Consider the following 19767-nt stretch of genomic DNA (forward strand, 5'->3'; position numbering starts at 1 on the left):
CTGCATGCGGGTGTACCCGAGCACATGAAAGGTTACATGTTTGGCTTAATTTTTACCTGTGAGAACACGTTTCACGCGTGTGTGTGTGAGATGTACATGCCCTTCCATCTGTTTGTAGGTTTTTTTTAAATTTAAATATACAGTGTGGAACAGACCCTTCTGGTTCTACAAGCCACAATGCCCAGCAACCCCTGACTTAACCCTAGTCTAATCACAAGACAATTTTCAGTGACTAATTACCCTACTAACCCCTACATCTTTGGGCTGTGGGTGGAAACCGGAGCACCCGGAGGAAACACACGCAGTCACGGAGAGAAAGTACAGACTCCTTACAGAGAGTGGGGGGGGGGGTGGGAAGAGGGAATGTTGCTTCTTGTCTTCTTTTTTTGTGTGTGTCTTTCTCTGGAGACATGCATACATGCTTGTCTGCCTTTCTATTTCTTGAGAATGCTCTAGCTAGTGTCTGCACACAGCTCCCTCTTTCCCCTGTGAAGGCCCGCCTCTATGTCTGGCATAAAGTCAACAACTGGGCAATATTCCAGGGAGAATTAGTCACAGATGGCAGCTCGACAATGGGCAGACACATTAGGAATCAGAGATGAGACATATTACACCCTTGTTTATGACACAGCCATCACAGAACGTTAGGATTAATCCAGGGAACTGTTACGCACTGCATTTCTTAATCCTTTGGGAACTTTAAGTTAATTAGGCCGCCGACAGCTGGAGAAGGTACTTTCGTATTAATAGTTCTAGAGTTTTCATATCAAGGCATAAATGAAAAATGCAGTGAGGACATGCCGTGTGGAATCACTGTTAATTATCTGCTCTGGCCAAGGGGTTTAATATACTTTAATATTATGCAGTAACAATCAATACTGGAGATGATTTCAAAAAAACATTTTTCATTAACTGTGGCAGTAATTCAGCTGAAAGATACACTCTCCAGCTGTGAACCCAGACGTTAAACATCTGCAGGCTATTCAGCCACGAATGGTGTTAGCTTCCTGTCTACTCCGAGCCACAGTAAGGAGCATTGCCAGCAGCGATAACTCAGCACCGGACAGTAACCTGAACCTTAGACCAATTACCCCTCTCTCCACTGAGGCCTGCAAGGAAGGACTGAAGCCAGACCAGTATTTGATGTGTAGTGCTGGTGCAGTGGAGGGGGAATTAATAAGCAATTTATACACAAGCTTCCATAAACTGGTAGGTGATAAATGTTCATATAATCTGTGCCACTTTGGTCTCCAAAATTCAGTGGTGATAACTGAGGTGCATCTCCTCACGTGATGCTCTTGATCTCTCTGCTTTCTGTGCCACGGCTGGCCTTGCATCAGCCAGCAGACCGGATATTGAGCTTCACAGCACAGCATTTATTGAATCCCAGTCTGATATTCCCCCGTGCAGCAGGACCATTACCAGAATTGGTCTCTCTTTTCCACCCCGCAGTTCCCTTGACAACTTCCCCTCACTCCCACAGCCCTTTGACCCACCTCTCACTTTCTCATTTGTAGAAATGTCAAGGATGCACTTTCACGCACATGTGCGCACACACACACACACACACAAACACGCAGGTGCACACAAAATCACATCCTCTCTGTCCACAATCCTTCAGCACCACCACTTGAAATGATGCCGTCCGTACACATTCAACGTTCATCTTCACTGTCTACAGGCTCACCCAATGAATTCTCTCCCCGCATGCTGTCAGGCATTTGCTTGCTGACATCTGATCTTGAGTGGGTTGCATCTTGCTTCATCAGGATGAGCCGAGATTCGGTGTTATAGGGGAAAGAACACTGAGGGCTAGTAACTGGTAAATCAAGATGTGGGTGGTCTAAAGTGGTAACAGGGAACCACAGACAAAGCCTAAATGTAGGGACATGGAATACAGCAGCAATGTCATCCAAGGTTCAGGAGTTTCATTATGTTATAAGCCTGTACCCATTGTTGTAACAGAAAACTGGATTTACTGTTAGATCTGTGGGACAATCATATTATCTGTAATCAGCATCTAGTCCGTTACTTAATGAAGTCTTCCTGTAGCCACCATTCTCTTATGAAAATGTATTTTTACTGGTAATCTCATCAACCAGGAATGTAAAAAATGTACCAAATTCAGACCCAAGCAGATCAGCTTTGACTGGGCTCCTGGTGCGCACCAATTTTTAATAACTTGCCCGTTATTTCAGACACCAACTCCTTATGATCTTTGCATTTGCTCTTATGCAAGGCATGTCTAGAAATTTCATCCTGTTTTGGTCTGCTATTAGTTACCGTGTTCAGCATAATGTCCATAAATTTTATTCCTCTCTTAAAAAAAATTAGGAGGTTGTGCAAGTGCATTTAAAAATTCGTTATGGTGTTTTGCAACCAGCATCAGATGTTAGAGTGAGCCTGCACAATGCACTTTCCCTGCATTTTGTGCAATTGCAGACACTCTTTCTGCTCGTTATTCCTAAGTCATCAACTCTTAAAGGCACAGTCCCCTCCAATATGGTGCAGATTCTCCAGGAAATCCCATTTTTATTTGATAGGGATATGTACAGCTGCTGAAGCGAGGACCCTGCCCGCAATGCCCACCACCGACCTCCATGGAATACCTGCCTCCCACTGGTGTGACTACTGAGGTCTCCACTGCAGGAGTTGTGAGCATTTCCCACCACTGTCTGCAACGAGCTTGTACATTCTCCCCATGACCGCGCGGGTTTCCTCCCTCATTCCAAAGGCGTATGGGCTAGGCTTAGTAAGTTGTGGATTTGGGCTACAAGGATTGCGCTGGAAGTGAGGCAAAACTTGTAAGCTACCCCCAGCCCATCCTCAGACTGTGTTGGTTGTTGATGCAAATGACAAATTTGACTGTCTGTTTTGATGTACAAACAAAGCTAATCATCATCTTATCACTTAAATAGAGAGGTTCTGAAGACTCCCACGTCTGAGTTTTGAAGATGCTCTGTCAAATGTCCTAATAGCAGTAATCTTCTTTTAAATGCCAAACCTCTTCCAAGAGGGCCACAACGCTATCATGCTAAGCAGGCCTGTGTGCTTCCATGACCCAGAGTTATACTGGCTGGATTCAGGGCTTTATGTTTTGGTTCTTGGTAGGGTCACCCAGGCCAGCCTAGGAGTGGCCCGCCAGTCCTCCAGGTTTGCGGGTTCAGCTCAGGGCTAACAATCCTGACTGGTAAAACAAAACCGTTACAGAAACAGCAGAGAAGAATCCTTCTACATCTGAGTGCGATGGCATTCCTGAGTCTCCACCTGGGACTTGCATAACTGACAGTAGTGAAAACTGGGAGGAAGCGACTGACACGATGAAGGAAGCCCTGAATAACACCGGAGACAGAAGACCCAAGCACCAGCAGTGTAACGGGCAGTAAAAATAACATGACAAACCTCGAGGTCTGTGCAATGTAATCCCAGATAAATGACAGCGACAAAATCAGTATGTTCCACGCAAAAGACCTGACACAATGTAAGTGTTTCATTCTACCTCCGTGAAGCATCTGGTTATCTAGTTATTAAACGAGTGGTCAATCAGCACTTTCTCACTGGTTACTGATAATAGATAATAAATACCAGCCAGGCCAGAAATGTCCAGAAAGTCAGAATGAGAAAATTGAAACCTTACCTCATCATTTCATTGAATACAATTCAAAAGCCACGAAGAACTAATAGGACAACCTAATATCTGTGGTAGCCGAATTTGTTTGTTTAGCGATACAGTATGGAGTAGGCCCTTCGAGCCGTGCTACCATGGCAACCCCCAACAGACCCATTTAACCCTAACCTAACCACGGGACAGCTTACAATGACCAATTAACATATCCGATACGTCTTTGGATTGTGGGAGGAAAACCCAGACATTCCATGGGGAGGTCCTGCAGAGACTCCTTGCAGAATGGCATCAGAATTCAAATCCAATCTCCAGAATGCTGAGCTGTAATAGTATCACGCCAAGCACAGCGCTACTCTGGAGGGGTTTCTAGGAGATTAGGCACACATGCATTTGGAAGGCAGGATTTGATTAGGCCAGGCAGCATCCATGGAAAGGAACAAACAGTCAATGTTTCAGTTCGAGACCATTCACCAGGACTGGAAAGGAAAGGGGAAGACCAAGATGATGCCTTCCTGGCATCTTCCCCCTTCTTTTCCAGTCCTGAAGAAGGGTCTCGGCCTGAAATGTTGACTGTTTATTCATTTCCACAGATGCTGCCTGTCTTGCTGAGTTTCTCCAGCGTTGTGTGTGTTACTCTGAATTTCCAGTGTCTGCAGAATCTTGTGTTTAGCGTTTGTTTAGGTCTAAGTCAGCATGGCTTTGTGCTGAGGAGATCACGTCTCATGGATTTGATTGTTTATTTCAAGATAGAACAAAAATGTCATTGAGTGCAGAGTGGTAGATCTAGTCTGTGTGGATTTAAGTAAGGACTTTGATAACAATATGTATAGCCTTTCGGAAGGCCTTTGGTTCCTCATGTTAAGCTTCTATGGGAAAGTCAGATCAGCTTAGGATCCAGAGAAAGCTAACCAATTGCCTTGATGGTAGGATGCAGAGGGTGATGGTAGACCGGAGCCCATGACTAGTGGTGTTCCTCAGGGGTCAGTGGCTATTGGTCATCTATATCTGGGTAGGACTCACAGCGTGAATGTTAATACACTGGGGAGTGGTGCACTATGCTCAGCTTTGCTCACCTTGCTGCAAGATACCAGTAAGCTGGTAAAAGTCCAGAGGAAATTTGCAAGGATGTTATCGGGAATCACGGGATTGAATTAGGGGGCGATTTGAGCAGGATGGAACCGTATCGATTGAAGTGTAGGAAATTCAGGGGTGATTTTATAGAGGTGGACAAAACCTATGTGGAGCACAGATAGGGTGAATAAGCACGGGCTTTTTACCAAGGTGGGGAACTAAGAACTGGAGGGTAAAGAGAGACAGGAGAGATTTAATAAGAATTTGACAGACAAATGTTTCCCCATGAAAGGTGGTCAGTATGCGGAAGGAGCAGCCACATTAAGTGAAAGATACATTAAAATTTAAAAGGCACCCGGGCAGGTACATGGACAGGAAAGGTTTAGAGCTTGGGGGGAGTTCCCAAACTTTTTATGCAATGGACCAATACTATTAACCAAGGGATTGACGGACCCCAGGTTGGGAACCCCTGGCTTAGAGCGGTATGGACTAAATGTGGGCAAATGGGACCTGCTTAGATGAGAATCTTAGCATGGATGGTTGGGCTGAAGGGCCTTTTTCTGTGCTACGTGTATGACTTTATAACCCTATATCCGCTGTGAAAACAGTAAACACAATAACATCTTTTCGGGCAGGAACCTCTCAGACAGTCTATGGGGGTGGAAGAAGAAAAAGGTCACACTATTCCAGAAAAATAATGCAACTTAAATGTCAACATCACCAAACCAGATTATCTTGTCATCATCTCTGTTGTGGGAACTTACAGCTAAACTGTGTCAACAGCTACACTTGCCTGACTTGTGTGCTCAACTTGCTGAACTAGATTTGCTGAGTATGCTTACAGGAAAAGAAGTTTCTCAGGGTTGTATATGGTGACATGCAAGTACTTTGATAATAAAATTTACTTTGAACTTTGAGCAACTTCGAAAAGGCCTTCCCTGTAAGTTGTGCCACTGGGACATCCTGAAGATGTACAACTGAATGAGTCCTTACTTTTAAGTGACACTAATTCTGCGTACCAGATTGACTTTCAAGTTTAACACCCTCAGAAGATGTCAGTGAATTGTAGGGTTAATGAAAGAAGCCAATCAGCTCCAAGCAGGAGTCAGGTGTCAAATCCCTTTCTCCTTTTCTCACAGGCACTAAGACAAAACAAGCAAACAGATCAAAGCTAAGATCAAATCCTTGAAAACTCTTATTGTTTAAGTTCAGAAGCATAAAAATGTAGATTCTCAAAGGCTAGTGTTGAATTTATATTTGTAGGAATGATTTACAATTATGACAGCAGGCTTCATAAGAAATAGGAGCTAGAGTAGGCCATTTGGCTTTTCGAACCTACTCTGCCATTCAATAAGATCATGGCTGATCTGGCCATGGACTCATCTCCACCTACCTGCCTTTTCTCCCATAACCCTAAATTCTCCTTCTATGCAAAAATCTATCCAGCCTCATCTTAAATACATTACTGAGGTAGCCTCCACTACTTCATTAGGCAAGAATTCCACAAATTCACCACGCTCTGGGAAAAGCAGTTCCTCCTCAACTTCATAATCCTGTTCCAGTTAATGTTGTCAAAGATCCCAATTCCCGCTGCATTGGGGCACAAGAAATAGGATCTGCGTTAGGTCATCTAGTCCTTTGAGTTTACTCCACCATCAGCAGCACCATTTTCCTCTACTATCGTTATATCATCAGAGTCTCAGATGACCAATCTTGAATCCACGTTAACCCCCATCCCCTCAGTACCCTGGACCCATCTTGTGCACCAGCCTTTTGGCATTTCATTGACTCATCATCATTACACGCCGTGTAGTATGACATTGGCAATCATGGTCTTTCTATGACCATGATTATTCTTGGCAAATTTTTCTACAGAAGTGGTTTGCCATCATCTTCTTCTGGGCAGTGTCTTTACGAGTGACCCCAACCATTATCAATGCCCTTCAGAGATTTTCTGCCTGGCTCAGTGGTTGCATAACCAGGACTTGTGATATGCACCAGCTGCTCCCATGGCTTCACATGACCCTGATCAAACACTAACCTAATCACTGGACAATTTACAATAACTAGCCTACCCAGCAAGTCTTTGGACCGAGAGAGGAAACTGAAGCACCCAGAGAAAACCCATACATTCCACTGGGAGGATGCAGAGAGACTCCCAGAGGACACTGAAATTGAACTCTATCTCCCTGAGCTGTAATAGCATCATGCTGACTGCTATGCCACCATTAATTCCTTTGAGATGTCTACTTTTGAACATCCAGGTGGGCTGAGATCACTGTTGTGCAATGGACCATGAACTTTGCACAGGAACCTCTTGCTCTTCACTCTTTTCCTCAATGCCATAAGCTATAGACACACTGAAGAAAGCAGTGAATTTCATAATGGATGCCTGCCTCTGATGAGAAATGGTGCTCAGGATATGGGAAATAGTACAGGCTTTCTGTGCTCTTGTTATTGACCCTTTGGCTGGCCAGTGGTATTGTTGAGCAGGGGCTTGTTGCAGACCTTTAAGTCCCATCTTATATATAGCAGTGTTTGAGCCAATAATGACTTCGAGCACAGTCTTCAACCCTCTGCAAACTTTGCTTCAACAGCTGAGATTTTCTCTGGCATGTTAGAGGCCAACTGGAGACTTGCTAGAAGTTTACAGAATCTAATGAGTAAACAGCCAGATTAGTTTCCCCAAGAATAGAAATGTCAAATACTAGAAGACATAGTCTTAAGGCGAGAGGTGGAAAGATTTCCCTTCTCCCGCAAACTCTGGAATGGGTTCCCAATGAAAACAGATGAAACAGTGGGATTCAAGAGGCTTTTGGCCTGATACATGGATATGCAGGGAATGGAGGGACTGAGTGGTGGGGTAGAGATACGTCTCCACCAAAGGAGGTGCGAGGTCCTCCTTCCCTCCTGTAGCCTATAAGTCACTCTTGGGCAAGAGGTAGCAGCTGCTTAGCCCTTTGATCAGGGTCATGTGAAGTCATGGGAATAGGTGGTGGGTGGTCGTATGAGCTGCTGCTGCACAACACAAGTCCTGGTTATGTGACAACTGACACCAGGCAGACAATCTCTGAAGAGTATTGATAAGGGCTGGGGTCACCCGTCTTGTAGACGCTGCCCAGAAGGCAATGGCAAACCATTTCTGTAGAAAAGTTTGCCAGGAATAATCATGGTCATGGGAAGACCACGATTGCCCATATCATACGATGACGATGGAGGGATACGCATCACGTGCGGGTGGAGGAGATTAGTTTAATCTGGCACACTGCTTGGAGCAGACATCACGCTTTGCGGGTCCTTTTCCTCTACTGTGCTATTCTACATGGAACAACTTTGGTTCTGGAGTGGAGATGACGAGATTGAATAGACCAGTAAATGAACTGCATGCCAGTGGAAACCTTGCTGACATAGAGCATTATATCAATTAGGACTGAGAGAAGCCTTGGAGGTGATGACACAACTAAACCATCAGTGTCCATTTTTAAACAATATTGTTAAGCACACACTTCATGCTATCATGTAGCAGACAGTATGGAGACAAATCGTTGCACTTACAAAATTTGGAAGGATTTTCCACAAAATTTCTCCACTTAGAAGGTTGAGAGTTTTGCAAGTTCAAACAAGGTTAAGGCTATGTAGTGAGATTGATAGAGCAGATGTGCAGTAAAGCTCAATTCTAATTCAACTCCATGGCTACAGGTTAAGGAGGCAGTACAAGAGGAGCTTGTTGGTAGGGTCAGATTTATTGGCTTGCCCGTACTTGACATCGTATTAGTGCAACTTTTGCAGTCAATTATTTTAAGATCCTTCATACAAGGTATTCTTTCAGTCTTGCAGAGAAAAATTCTGAAGCATTCTCATTCACATTAAAGAACTGGTGGGACTCCGTCAATCAGCAGCAGGTTTTTACGAATGGCGAGGCTCAGAAACCAAGTGTGTATCATTTCCTTCAACAAGGGCGTTCCATTTATCAAAATCCTTTTGTAGATCTAAAAATTGAGTCAGAAAAAAAAATTAATTTAACTGGTTCTCTCACACTCTGGCCGGACAGACATGGACACAGACACCCCCTCACCCATCGAATCTCCTCAGTACGTGGTGAACTACACCCCTCACAGTCAGTGCTCACCCTGACATCCACTTCCAGCACCAACCTCTAGATGTCACTCAACAGCAAGCTGAGCAGGACAACCTACAGAACGTGCTGTCTGCTGAGGAAACTCAACAGGTCAAGCAAACATCTCTGAGAGAAAAAGATGTTGACGTTTCGGGTTGAAACCCTGCATTAGGTTGAAAACTTTTTGTCCCAGTTTCCAGTTTGAAGTAGTGGCGAGCTCGACACCACTGCAGCTCAGAGCGTTCCAGGGTTCAATTGCAGCGTCGTCGTTCTGCAGAGTCTCTGTACGTCCTCCTTGTGGAACGTGTGGCTTTTCTCCAGGCGCTCTGGATCTCAGCCACAGTCCATGGACATACTGGGTAGGTTAATTGCTCATTGCAAGTTATCTTGTGATTAGGTTAGGGTTATGCAGGTTTGCTGGGGTGTTGCTGGTGGGTGTGGCTCGAAGGGCCGGAAGGGCCCTTACCACTCTGTATCACTAAATAACATCCTCAGGTGACGCTTCTGCCTTTGCTTTGAGAAAACTAATGAACTGAGTACTTTATTTCAGAAAAATCATAAGCACAACATTAACAATTCCTTTTCTCTGACACTGCTCAACCCAATTTGAGCTCCTGCAGCAGATTGGTAGTTGTTCCAGATTCCAGCGTCTGCGGTCTCCTGCATCACACAGAACACAGCACTGCTGACAAGTCTGGGATGTGATGTCTTGCCCATCCTGAGAATTCCATCATCTTCTCCCACTGCGCTATGAGAAGTAACTTCAAGGATTTGGACTCTGCTGCATTGACTCCATAGTTCATGACGGGAAGGGACTAGGTGGTGATGTTTTTCCAGGTAATCTGCTGCCCTCAAAGTTGAAGGTAAGTTTATTATCAGAGTTTGCTCTGCTTTTCGCTGCACTGAAGCGGAGGGCCGTGGGCCTGCTCCAGCAGCTCCTGGCTTCGTGACCGCGGGCTCCGCGACATTATGCTCTGCTGTGTGATGAACTGAGGCCAAGGCTGTGGCCTGCTCCCAGCTTTGTGTATACGGACTCACTTTTGGTCTGAATGCTGCTTGCTTGCACGATTTGTTATTCTCTCTCTGCACACTGGGTGTAGGATGCATTTCCACCCCCACCCCCCATGGGTTCTTCTGGGTTTCTTTGTTTTGTGGTTGTATAAGATACACACACTTTGATAATAAATGTACTTTGAGCTAGTACATCATACATTACCCAGATTCATTTCCTTGCAGGCATTTGAAGAAATACAATAGAATCAATAAAAAACTGCACATCAGGACTGACAACCAACCAACTGCGCAGAAGACAAATTGAGCAAATACAATAAAAAAAGTAGATAGTACTTGTTGTCAAGTCTATTGGTTGTGGAATCAGTTGAGTGTTGAGGTGAGTGAAGTTATTCACACCGGCTCACCAAGGTTGAAGGGTGGTAACTGGTCCCAAACCTGATGGTGTGGATATACCTCCTTCCCGCTGGCAGCAGTGAGAAGAGCATGGCCTAGATAGTGGGGGTCTTTGATGATGGATGCTGTTTTCCTGTGACAGCGTGCCTTATAGACATGCTCAGTGGTGGGGAGTGATTTGTTCATGATGGACCGGGCTATGCTCACCACTTTGTGTCATTTCATGTACCAGAACCTATAGGTGGAGGGGCCCTGGTCTGGATATTAGCAATAATTGTTTATTCTGTTTGAAGGTTAGTAACTACAGGAGAGAAGACATCCCTGCAATGCTACACTGTGGTTGCAGTCTGTACCGTGAATAAAATGTACTGCATACATTTACTTCGATTACTGAACCTTCTAAACCCACAACCTCTGATACCACAAAACAAAAGGGAAAGAGCAGCAGGTGCTTGGGAATCCCACTAGCCACAAATCTCCTTCTAAGTCGCACATGGTTCGAATGGTTCTGCTTAATATCAGAGAATGTATACAGTAGACAACCTTAAATTCTTGTCTTCACAGACATCCATGAAAACCAGAAGAACCCCATTGTGGAATTACAATCACCAACCCATCCTCTTCACCCAGCCTACATCATGGAACTCAAGCCAATGTTTCCCAGACACCTTCACCAGAGAGTGTGCAGGTGGTTCTTGAAGATGGCTACACGGTAGTGTGGCAGTTAGTGTGACACAATTACAACTTGGGGCTGAGTTCGGGGTCAATTCCGGAGTCCTCCAAGTTTGTACATTCGTCCCAGGTGGGCATGGCTTTCCTCTGGTCCTAAAATGTACCAGTTAGCAGGTTAATTAACCATTGTAAATTGTCCCATGATAAGGCTAGATTTTTTTTTAATGCCATGGACCCCTACTGATGAGTCCATGACCCACAGGGTTTGAGCCACTGGGCTAGGGGTTAAACATCTGTAGGTCACTAGATGGTATGGCTCAGTTCCTTAATGGATCTCTTTAAAAATAACAGAGATCCATTTCCCAGAGGACAATTAAGGATGTATGATGAATGAAGGCTTTATTAGGGAAGCCCGTATTCCAAAACGAGGAAACAAAAAGGCAATTGGAAAACCAGTGAAGGCAGGAGAAGGGAAGGATTGTAAATAAAAAAAAAATTAGCTTGTTATCAGTCAAGAGTCATTATATTCTGACATGCACTGCCTAAAAAAGGTGATAGAAGCCAATTCAGTAACTCAAGAGAATAAAATAGGGTACATGAAAAGAGCAGAGGGGATTTAACTGAACAGTTCTTTGAAGAACCAAGCACAGGCTTGATGGGCTGTATATAACATTTTGTATGATGGTACTTTAGAACCTACCTAGGTGTCTTTGCAGAAAGGCCATCGCAGCCCTGTTGGTGATTTCAAGACCCTTTAGAGGATCGATTCTTCCCCTCGTCTCAAATGCCCTGCTGAGCAAGTCTCCGGTCAGCAAAGTGAAGTCTGTTTGGCTCTGATGAACTGAATCCCTGAAAGCAATAACCAGAACAATTACTGCAAATAGTAGTCTTCATGTACAGGAAGTTCAAAGTGCATTATCAATGAATGTATACATTGTACAGCCCTGAGATTCATCTCCTAACAGGCAGCCACAAAATAAAGAAACCCTAAAAGGACCCATATAAAAATAAAAGACAGTCAAACATCCAATGTGCAGAGAGAGAGAGAAAAACATATCATACAAACAACAAAAGCAAACAAATAGCAGTCAGAACAAGAGAGTCCATAGATATGAAGTCTGGAGCAGATCACAGCCCCAGTTCAACACAGAGCCAAGTAAGTATCATGGAGCAGGGAGCAGGGAGCAGAACTGGCCTGACCCTCATCTCTGGTCCCGACAAGATGTCCAGTGATCTAGCCTCTGCTTGACAAATGGCAAAAGCAAAACATTGCTAACAGCCCTCCTGCAAGCACTAAACCATTTCAATTGAAATCTGGTAATGTGGAGGTGGCCATTCATTTCACTGTTCTATATAGGATCATTAAATTAATACCATGTTTATTCACAATACAGTCACAGCTAGTGTTTGAAGCATTTAGGAGGAGTGTAGAAGACAGAGCAACTCTTCTTAGTCCATGATACACACAAAATGTTGGAGGAACTCAGCAGGTCAGGCAGCATTCGTGGAGGATAAACAGCCGATAGTGAGCCAATGTTTCCCCTTTTTAAAAAAATTAATAACCACTTATTTTAAAAGCAATGGACCAACCTTATTTTTTTAAAAAAAGCATAGCCTGAAAACTGCATGGGATTTTAAAGTCTTTTTTTGTAATATGCATACTACGAATATCTTCAGAATGAAAATGGAAACATCTGTCTTCAATTAATAAAGAAAATCAAAAAGTATAATGAATTACATTACAAAGGAAATCATTAATGTTTCAAACATTTTTTACCGGCATCCAATTCTAAACCCACGGCAACAAAGGCTATGTGCACAGGAGCATTTCAGTTACTGTGTGGCCGTGCACCTGTGCAGTTTAGAGGAAAAAGAAGCTGAGACCCTTTAACAGGACTGCACTCATGAGGCATCAAGACCCTTCATGAGCTCTTGAAGTGCCTCGGACCTGAAGGTTAAAGACGACAGCTTACCTTGGGGTTGGACAACCGCAAATTGGTGGGGGAAAGAGGGATGAGCAGGGCTCGTTTTACTACTGTTGCTCATTTTGCTGTGTCCTGTATTGTTAAGCTGAGCATTATTAGCTTGCTACATTTTCACCAGAATATCTGGCAACACTTGAGCTTCCTCCCATCACACCCTTGGGTGTGTTGGCTGTTAATGCAAACAATACATTCAACTGCATGCTCTAATGTACAGTACATGTGATAACAAACTTTAATCTTAGCAGGTCAGGTCGAAACAGTCGAAATTTTGGGCCAAAACCCTTCAGGGCTACAGTAGGAAACTTTGTCACATGGTGTGAGCAGAATTATCTGCAGCTTAATGTGAAAAAGACTAAGGAGCTGGTGGTAGACCTGAGGAGAGCTAAGGTACCGGTGACCCGTTTCCATCCAGGGGGTCAGTGTGGACATGGTGGACGATTACAAGTACCCGGGGATACGAATTGACAATAAACTGGACTGGTCAAAGAACACTGAGGCTGTCTACAAGAAGTGTCAGAGCCGTCTCTATTTCCTGAGGAGACTGAGGTCCTTTAATGTCTGCCGGACGATGCCAAGGATGTTCTACGAGTCTGTGGTGGCCAGTGCTATCATGTTTGCTGTTGTGTGCTGGGGCAGCAGACACCAACAGAATCAACAAACTCATCTGTAAGGCCAGTGATGTTGTGGGGATGGAACTGGACGCTCTCACGGTGGTGTCTGAAAAGAGGATACTGTCTAAGTTGCATGCCATATTGGACAATGTCTCCCATCCACTACATAATGTACTGGTTGGGCACAGGAGTACATTCAGCCAGAGACTCATTCCACCGAGATGTAACACAGAGCATCATAGGAAGTCATTCCTGCCTGTGGCTATCAAACTTTACAACTCCTCCCTTGGAGGGTAAGACTCCCTGAGCCAATAGGCTGGTCCTGGACTTATTTCATAATCTACTGGCATAAATTACATATTACTATTTAACTATTTATGGTTCTATTACTATTTATTATTATGGTGCAACTGTAATGAAAACCAATTTCCCCCAGGATACATAAAGTATGACTATGACTTTGACTTCAGGACTGAGGACAAAGGGCCTTGGCCTGAAATGACTGTTTATTCATTTGTTTATTCATTTCCACAGGTGCTGCCTGACCTGCTGAGTTTTTCTAGCATTGTCTGTGTGCGTGTGCGTGTGTGTTGTTTTGGATTTCTAGCATCTGCAGAAGTTAAAACTTGACATAGGTACCAAAGAGAAGAGAGCATGACCTGGGTGGCGAGGTCCTTAATAATGGACGCTGCCATTCTGAGGCCCAGCTCCTGGAGGCACTGTCTTGGATACTATGGAGCTGACTAATTTTGTTACCTTCCGTAGTTTCCTTTGATTTTATGCAGTAGCCCCCTCCATACCAGACAGTGACGCAGCCAGTCAGAATGCTCTCCATGCTACATCTGTAGAAGTTTGCCTTGTCACCCAAGACACTCAATCTTCTCAAACTCCTAATGAAATATATCCACCATCTTCTTTTCTTTATAGAAGCATCGATATTTTGGGACCGGGTTAGATTCTCAGATCTTGACACCCAGTAACTTAAATGTTCACTCTCTCCACTTCTGATACCTCCATGAGGATTGGCAAGATGGAATACAAGGTGTTGTTCCTCCACCACGAGGGTGGCCTCATTTTGGCACAGGAAGTCATGGATCAACATGTTGGAACAGGAATGGGAATTGGAATTAAACTGTTTGGCCAAGGGGAAGTTCAGCTTTTGGCAGGTGGAGCAGAGGTGCTGGACAAAGTGGTCCCCAAATTTACGATGGGTCTCAATGTAGAGGAGAACACCGGATACGATAGAAGACTTCAGCAGGTTTGCAGGTGAAGTGTCGCCTCACCCGGGAGAGCAGTTTGCACCCTGAATGGAGGTGCGGGGGGGGGGGGGGGGTAGAGAAGGTGAAAGGGGAGGTGTAGCACTTTGATTTCCATGTCCATTCGTACCTCCCTCCCGGCACATCTCAACATGCAGCCAGAGGGAGCAAACCCTGTGGAAAGTGGGGGTGGGGGGTGGGGGAGGAAAGATATGTTGGTGGTAGGATCCCATTGACATAGCATAACTTGCCGAGAATGTGTTGGATGCGAAGGCTCATGGGTTGGTAGGCAAGGACAGAGGAACTCTACCACTTTTAAGGCAAAAGAAAGATAGGGTGAGCACAGTTGTCTGGGAAATGGAGATGCAAGTGAGGGCAGTATCAACAGCAGAGGAAGTTAACACTGTTCTTTAAAGAAAGACACGTCTGATGTCCTGGAATGGAACGCTGCGCCCTGGGAACAGATGTGGCAGAGACAAAGGAACCGAGAAAAGGGAATAGCATTTTTGCACAAGGTGGGTGGGAAGGGTTACAGTCAAGATAACTGTGGGAATCGGTCTGTTTATAAAAGATGCTGGTCGACAGTTCACCTCCAGAGATGGAGACACATGAGAAAAGGACCACGTGAATTTACAGGCAGGGTGGAAGTTGGAGGCAAAGTTGATGAAATTGACAAGCTCAGCATGGGTGCATGAAGCGGTGAGGAAGAGTTAGGAGCACTACCAGGGAAGGTTTGGAACATGGGCTGTTCTATGTAACCGACAAAGAGGCAGGTGTAGCTGGGGCCCACAGCTACCCAGAGTCCGGAGAAAGTAAGAGGGGCCGAAAGAAAAAAAATTGTTGAGGGTGAAGACCAGTTCTGCCAGATGGTCTTGGAAATACTTACTGTATCGAGGTTTTCATGTTCCACCCATGCCCCAAAACCATAGACCCCAGTTTCTTCTATCTTCCATTCTAAGCCACTTGCATCATTGGCTACTTTTCGATACTATGGCTATTAAAAAATAATCACTCCTACATAATTTGGTGGCATGGTAGCATAGTGGTTAGAGTAACACTCCAACAGCACCAGCAAAGCAGGTTCAATTCTACCACTGTCTGCAAGGAGTTTGTACATTTTCCCTGTGACTGTGTGTATTTCCTCTGGGTTCTCCAGCTTCCAAAGACATGTGGGCTAGCAGGGTCATTGGTCACATGGGTGTAATTGGGCGCATTGAGCCAGAAGGGCCCCGTTACCATGTAGGATCTCAAAGAAAATCTAAAGAAATATAACCGCATGTCCAACACATTTGGAGAAGTTTCTGCTTTACTGTTCTCAAATTTTTGTTGTTACAAATCCAGTGGGTCATTGGGTCATTGGTAACTCGGGCATTTGCTCATTTGGGATCATTCTTAAAGAACAAAAACCAATGGAGGAAATAGGCGGGATTCCCTTTATTTATTTGGGACACTATGCTGCTTAATTGGGGCAGGAAAGTGTTGAACAGTTTCTAACTAGCTTGAGTCATGTGACCATTAGTCACCACAGCATACTTAGAACAAAGTTTTAAAATATAGCATCACTTGTGTGTTCGTGTTCAAAAAGCAGTGATTTTTGTCACTGATAGTTGGTGAGAAGCAAGCAGCAAATCAATTCAGAACTGTTTTGCTGACTGGGGTTTCAAGAATTCAGGCTTGGAGACGCCTGAAACAGCCAGCTACTTGTGTGGCTGTTGGACACTACATCGTGCTTAAAGTGAACAGTTTTTAAAATACGATCATTTATGTGTGTTTGAGTTGTCCATTTGGGCTGACAGATGCTGGTTCAAAAAGCAGTGATTAGATAATTTTGTTTTTATTTTGAAGGCACTAGGTGTCTGTGTGATTGTTCACTGAGTCAATTGGCAGCATACATGGCAATGGATACTGGAGGAAGTCCTCTGTCAAAGACTATTAGGTACTAAAAGCTTTATAGTAAAATTACTATAGTAATATCGGCAGTTTTCTAATTTGTTCTGTATTTCACTTAATACATAAATTGTTACTCAGCTAAACAGTTGTTGTCTTTCATACTTTAACTATTTCCATGAAGCTTCAGCTAATCAGGGCAGCCACTTACTTGGGCCAAAATGCACTGGTCCTGATGTGTTCCAATTAAATGGATCCACTGTACTTCCATTCCCTGACACCAAGCAGCAACACCGAATCTGTACTGGGCTCTTTCTGTCTTATGGAATTCAGACTGGTTTTACTTACGGACTTCAGACTGGTTTTACTTACGCGATGGTGATAATCTTGAGGTCATTGTTTTTGGATTTCAGCCTCTCCTGCTTTGCAAGGCTCTCCTTTGTCTGGAACTTATCAGAGTTAATGCAAAATATAGGACCGATGACCTCGGAATAAATGTCCTCTGCTAGTGGCAGCATCCAGGTATCCAGAGCCACAGCACACCTGCAGGGAAGGAAGACAATGAGGAGCGAGGCCTTGGGAAGTTGCAGTCATCTAATCAAAGAGGAATAGTGACTAGCATTTCATAATGTCCTTCACCACTAGTGATGCTTTGCTGTGATAGATAGCAAGAACTACTGACAACCTTGTCCAGTTAAACATATGGTACTCTACCTTGTAAAAAGATGGACAATTGTTTTAGATTCAGTTACACAGTGTTGTTTAGACCAAACACCAGGATGGGGAAGTAATGAGATCTTAGTGACTTTGATTGTGGAATGGTCATTGCTGCCAGATGGGGTGGTTTGAGTATCTCAAACTGTTGATCTTCAGGGATTTTCACACACAAGTCTCATGCATTTACAGAGAATGATGCCGAAAGCAAAAAAAAAAATCTAGCGAACAGCAAGTGTGTGTGTGAAAACCCCTTAATGAGAGGTCAGAGGAGAATGGCTAGACTGGTTCAGGCTGACAAATGGAGACAGCAACTCAAATAACGAGTTACAGCAGTGGTGTGCAGAAGAGCACCTCCGAACACACGTCAAACCTCGAAGTGGATGGGCTACAGCAACAGAAGACCTTGAACATACACAAAGTGGCCACTTTATTGAGTTCAGGGAGGCATCACCTGCAGACATCAACGTAGATGATAACTGCCTCATTTTACGGCAGGAAGCTGGCACACTGAACCCCTTTGTTGAATTCTCGGCAGTGTACGTACCTGAACCGTTTATCCTTGGCAAGCGCCAAGATCGATGTGGAGCCTCCAAATGAATGACCCATCACTGCAACCTTCTGTAGGTCAATGCAGCCCTGTAGTGAAAACAGCACCATCTCATTTCTCAAAATAGTCCTTCTCAAAGACAGCAATGCAGCTCCCAGTCCCGGCTCTAATGGACACACTCCATGAAGTGGAACTACAGGTGGGTTGAATACAATTGTTACTATGTTGGACATTGGTAATGTAGAATGCTGGAAATCTGGTTTATTAGTGGGACCGAAGGCAGGGGAACTGCACGTCCTTGGTCACTGAGGACTCGGCTCCAATCCGCAGAGTCGCCCGTTTGCAGCCGCCCATGAGAGGGGTGGAGATGTCTGTGCCTGAGGTGGCGTGGTGTGGCGTCCATGCTGGAGTCTGTACTGCCCTCAGTGTTCACTCGGCACAAGACCAGCTGTATCGTTTTTGACTGCAGACTGTCGCAACATTCCTGAACTCAGGGACTTGGGCTTCTGTTTGTACGACTACTTTACTGCTCTTATATCTGCTATGTTCCGCGTGTTGTGTACGACTTGCTTCTCCATTTTGCACTTTGGCAAATGAAATGTTGTTTCGTTTGGCTGTATTCATGGGTCTGGTTACGGATGGATTACACTGGCAGAAGGCCACAAACACACACTGAGCGGCCAGTTTATTAGCTACAGGAGTACAAAGCACTACACAGCACCAGACAGTCCCTTTGGCACGTCTAGTCTGTGTCAAACTGTTATACTGCCTAGTCCCATCCGCTCACATGGACCGTAGCCTTCAGTACCCCTCTCATCCACGTACCTATCCAAATTTCCCTTAAAATAGAGTCATACCCACCTTCAGATCAGAGAGGTGCAAGCTCTCGAGGGTGTTTTTGATGGACGTCCCACTGTTGATTTCGGAAAGAATGTTCAGAACCCGGCCACATTCCTCCACTCGTTGAGACAGCTGAAAGAGTGGGGCGGGGGGGGGGGGTGGGAGACAGACAATATGCATTAATGGAGCTTGAAATAGGGCCTTAATATTTTGTTAGTGCTGAGAGTTCAGGAACTGTGGATTTGAGGTTCTGCCTGCTCAATAAAAACTGAGATAAAAGAAGGAAAAAGTCAAAAACAATTTTGACTTTTCATTGGCAGTATAATGCATAGGGCATTTGGCCATACTGATTCAGATTTATGTGGAATACAAGAGCACTCAGAATTGCTTTACCAGAAGCACTTCCCTCTTAGAAGGCATCTTCTTTGAAAATTATTATGCTATTGAGAATGAAAGTGGGATTTTCCCCACAGAGAATACTCTTGTTGATTTGACAGCTCAGTAGCCACTTTGTGTTCTCTACCATCCCAGGTGTTTGTTCCGGAGTTCACTGCCCTGCCGCAGTATTGGATTCAGGCACCAGGTGTCAGTGGTGAGGTAGTTTTAACCCACAGATCCCATTGATTTGCCTGGAAGAGGAATGTAAAACTAGTCAACCAATGGATCACACTGTCTTAGCTCAGCACAATGGATGGCAAAGCCTACAGCCTCCTTTCCTAGCTGCAATGTTTACAGCACAGATTGAAACCATTCATTATGGGAACTGCACTGCGGCAGACAGGCACCAGACCACCATCAAGTACATACAGAAAGTTACCAGAAAAAGGCCAGAAATATAATGAAAGATCCCACACACCCTGCCCATGGACTGTCTGTCCCACTCCCATCAGGGGAGTGGTTACACAGCATCCATGCCAGGACCACCAGACTCAAACACAGTTACTTTCCCCAAGCTGATGTACACCTCTACCCACTAACCCACCCCACCGTCACTACATACAAATCACCTAGCAGCACTTTACATACATTAAT

The 19767-nt window shown here is 44.6% G+C and overlaps 1 protein-coding gene across 2 annotated transcripts in view; it reads right to left on the bottom strand.

Annotated features, from left to right (window-relative positions):
* Window positions 1–8400: 8400 nt before the first annotated feature.
* Window positions 8401–19767, bottom strand: part of LOC140190601 (platelet-activating factor acetylhydrolase 2, cytoplasmic-like) — a 56972-nt gene continuing 45605 nt past the window's right edge. For both annotated transcript variants that reach the window (XM_072247300.1, XM_072247299.1), the window contains 5 exons: window positions 18757–18867; window positions 17893–17984; window positions 17004–17174; window positions 11593–11741; window positions 8401–8685 (listed from right to left, as the gene is read on the bottom strand). In XM_072247300.1, the coding sequence (XP_072103401.1) occupies window positions 8603–8685; window positions 11593–11741; window positions 17004–17174; window positions 17893–17984; window positions 18757–18867 (606 nt within the window). In that variant the 3' untranslated portion in view covers window positions 8401–8602. The remainder of the gene's footprint in view (window positions 8686–11592; window positions 11742–17003; window positions 17175–17892; window positions 17985–18756; window positions 18868–19767) is intronic.

This window comes from Mobula birostris, chromosome 30 (genome assembly GCF_030028105.1).
Source record: "Mobula birostris isolate sMobBir1 chromosome 30, sMobBir1.hap1, whole genome shotgun sequence".
Classification (NCBI taxonomy): domain Eukaryota; kingdom Metazoa; phylum Chordata; class Chondrichthyes; order Myliobatiformes; family Myliobatidae; genus Mobula; species Mobula birostris.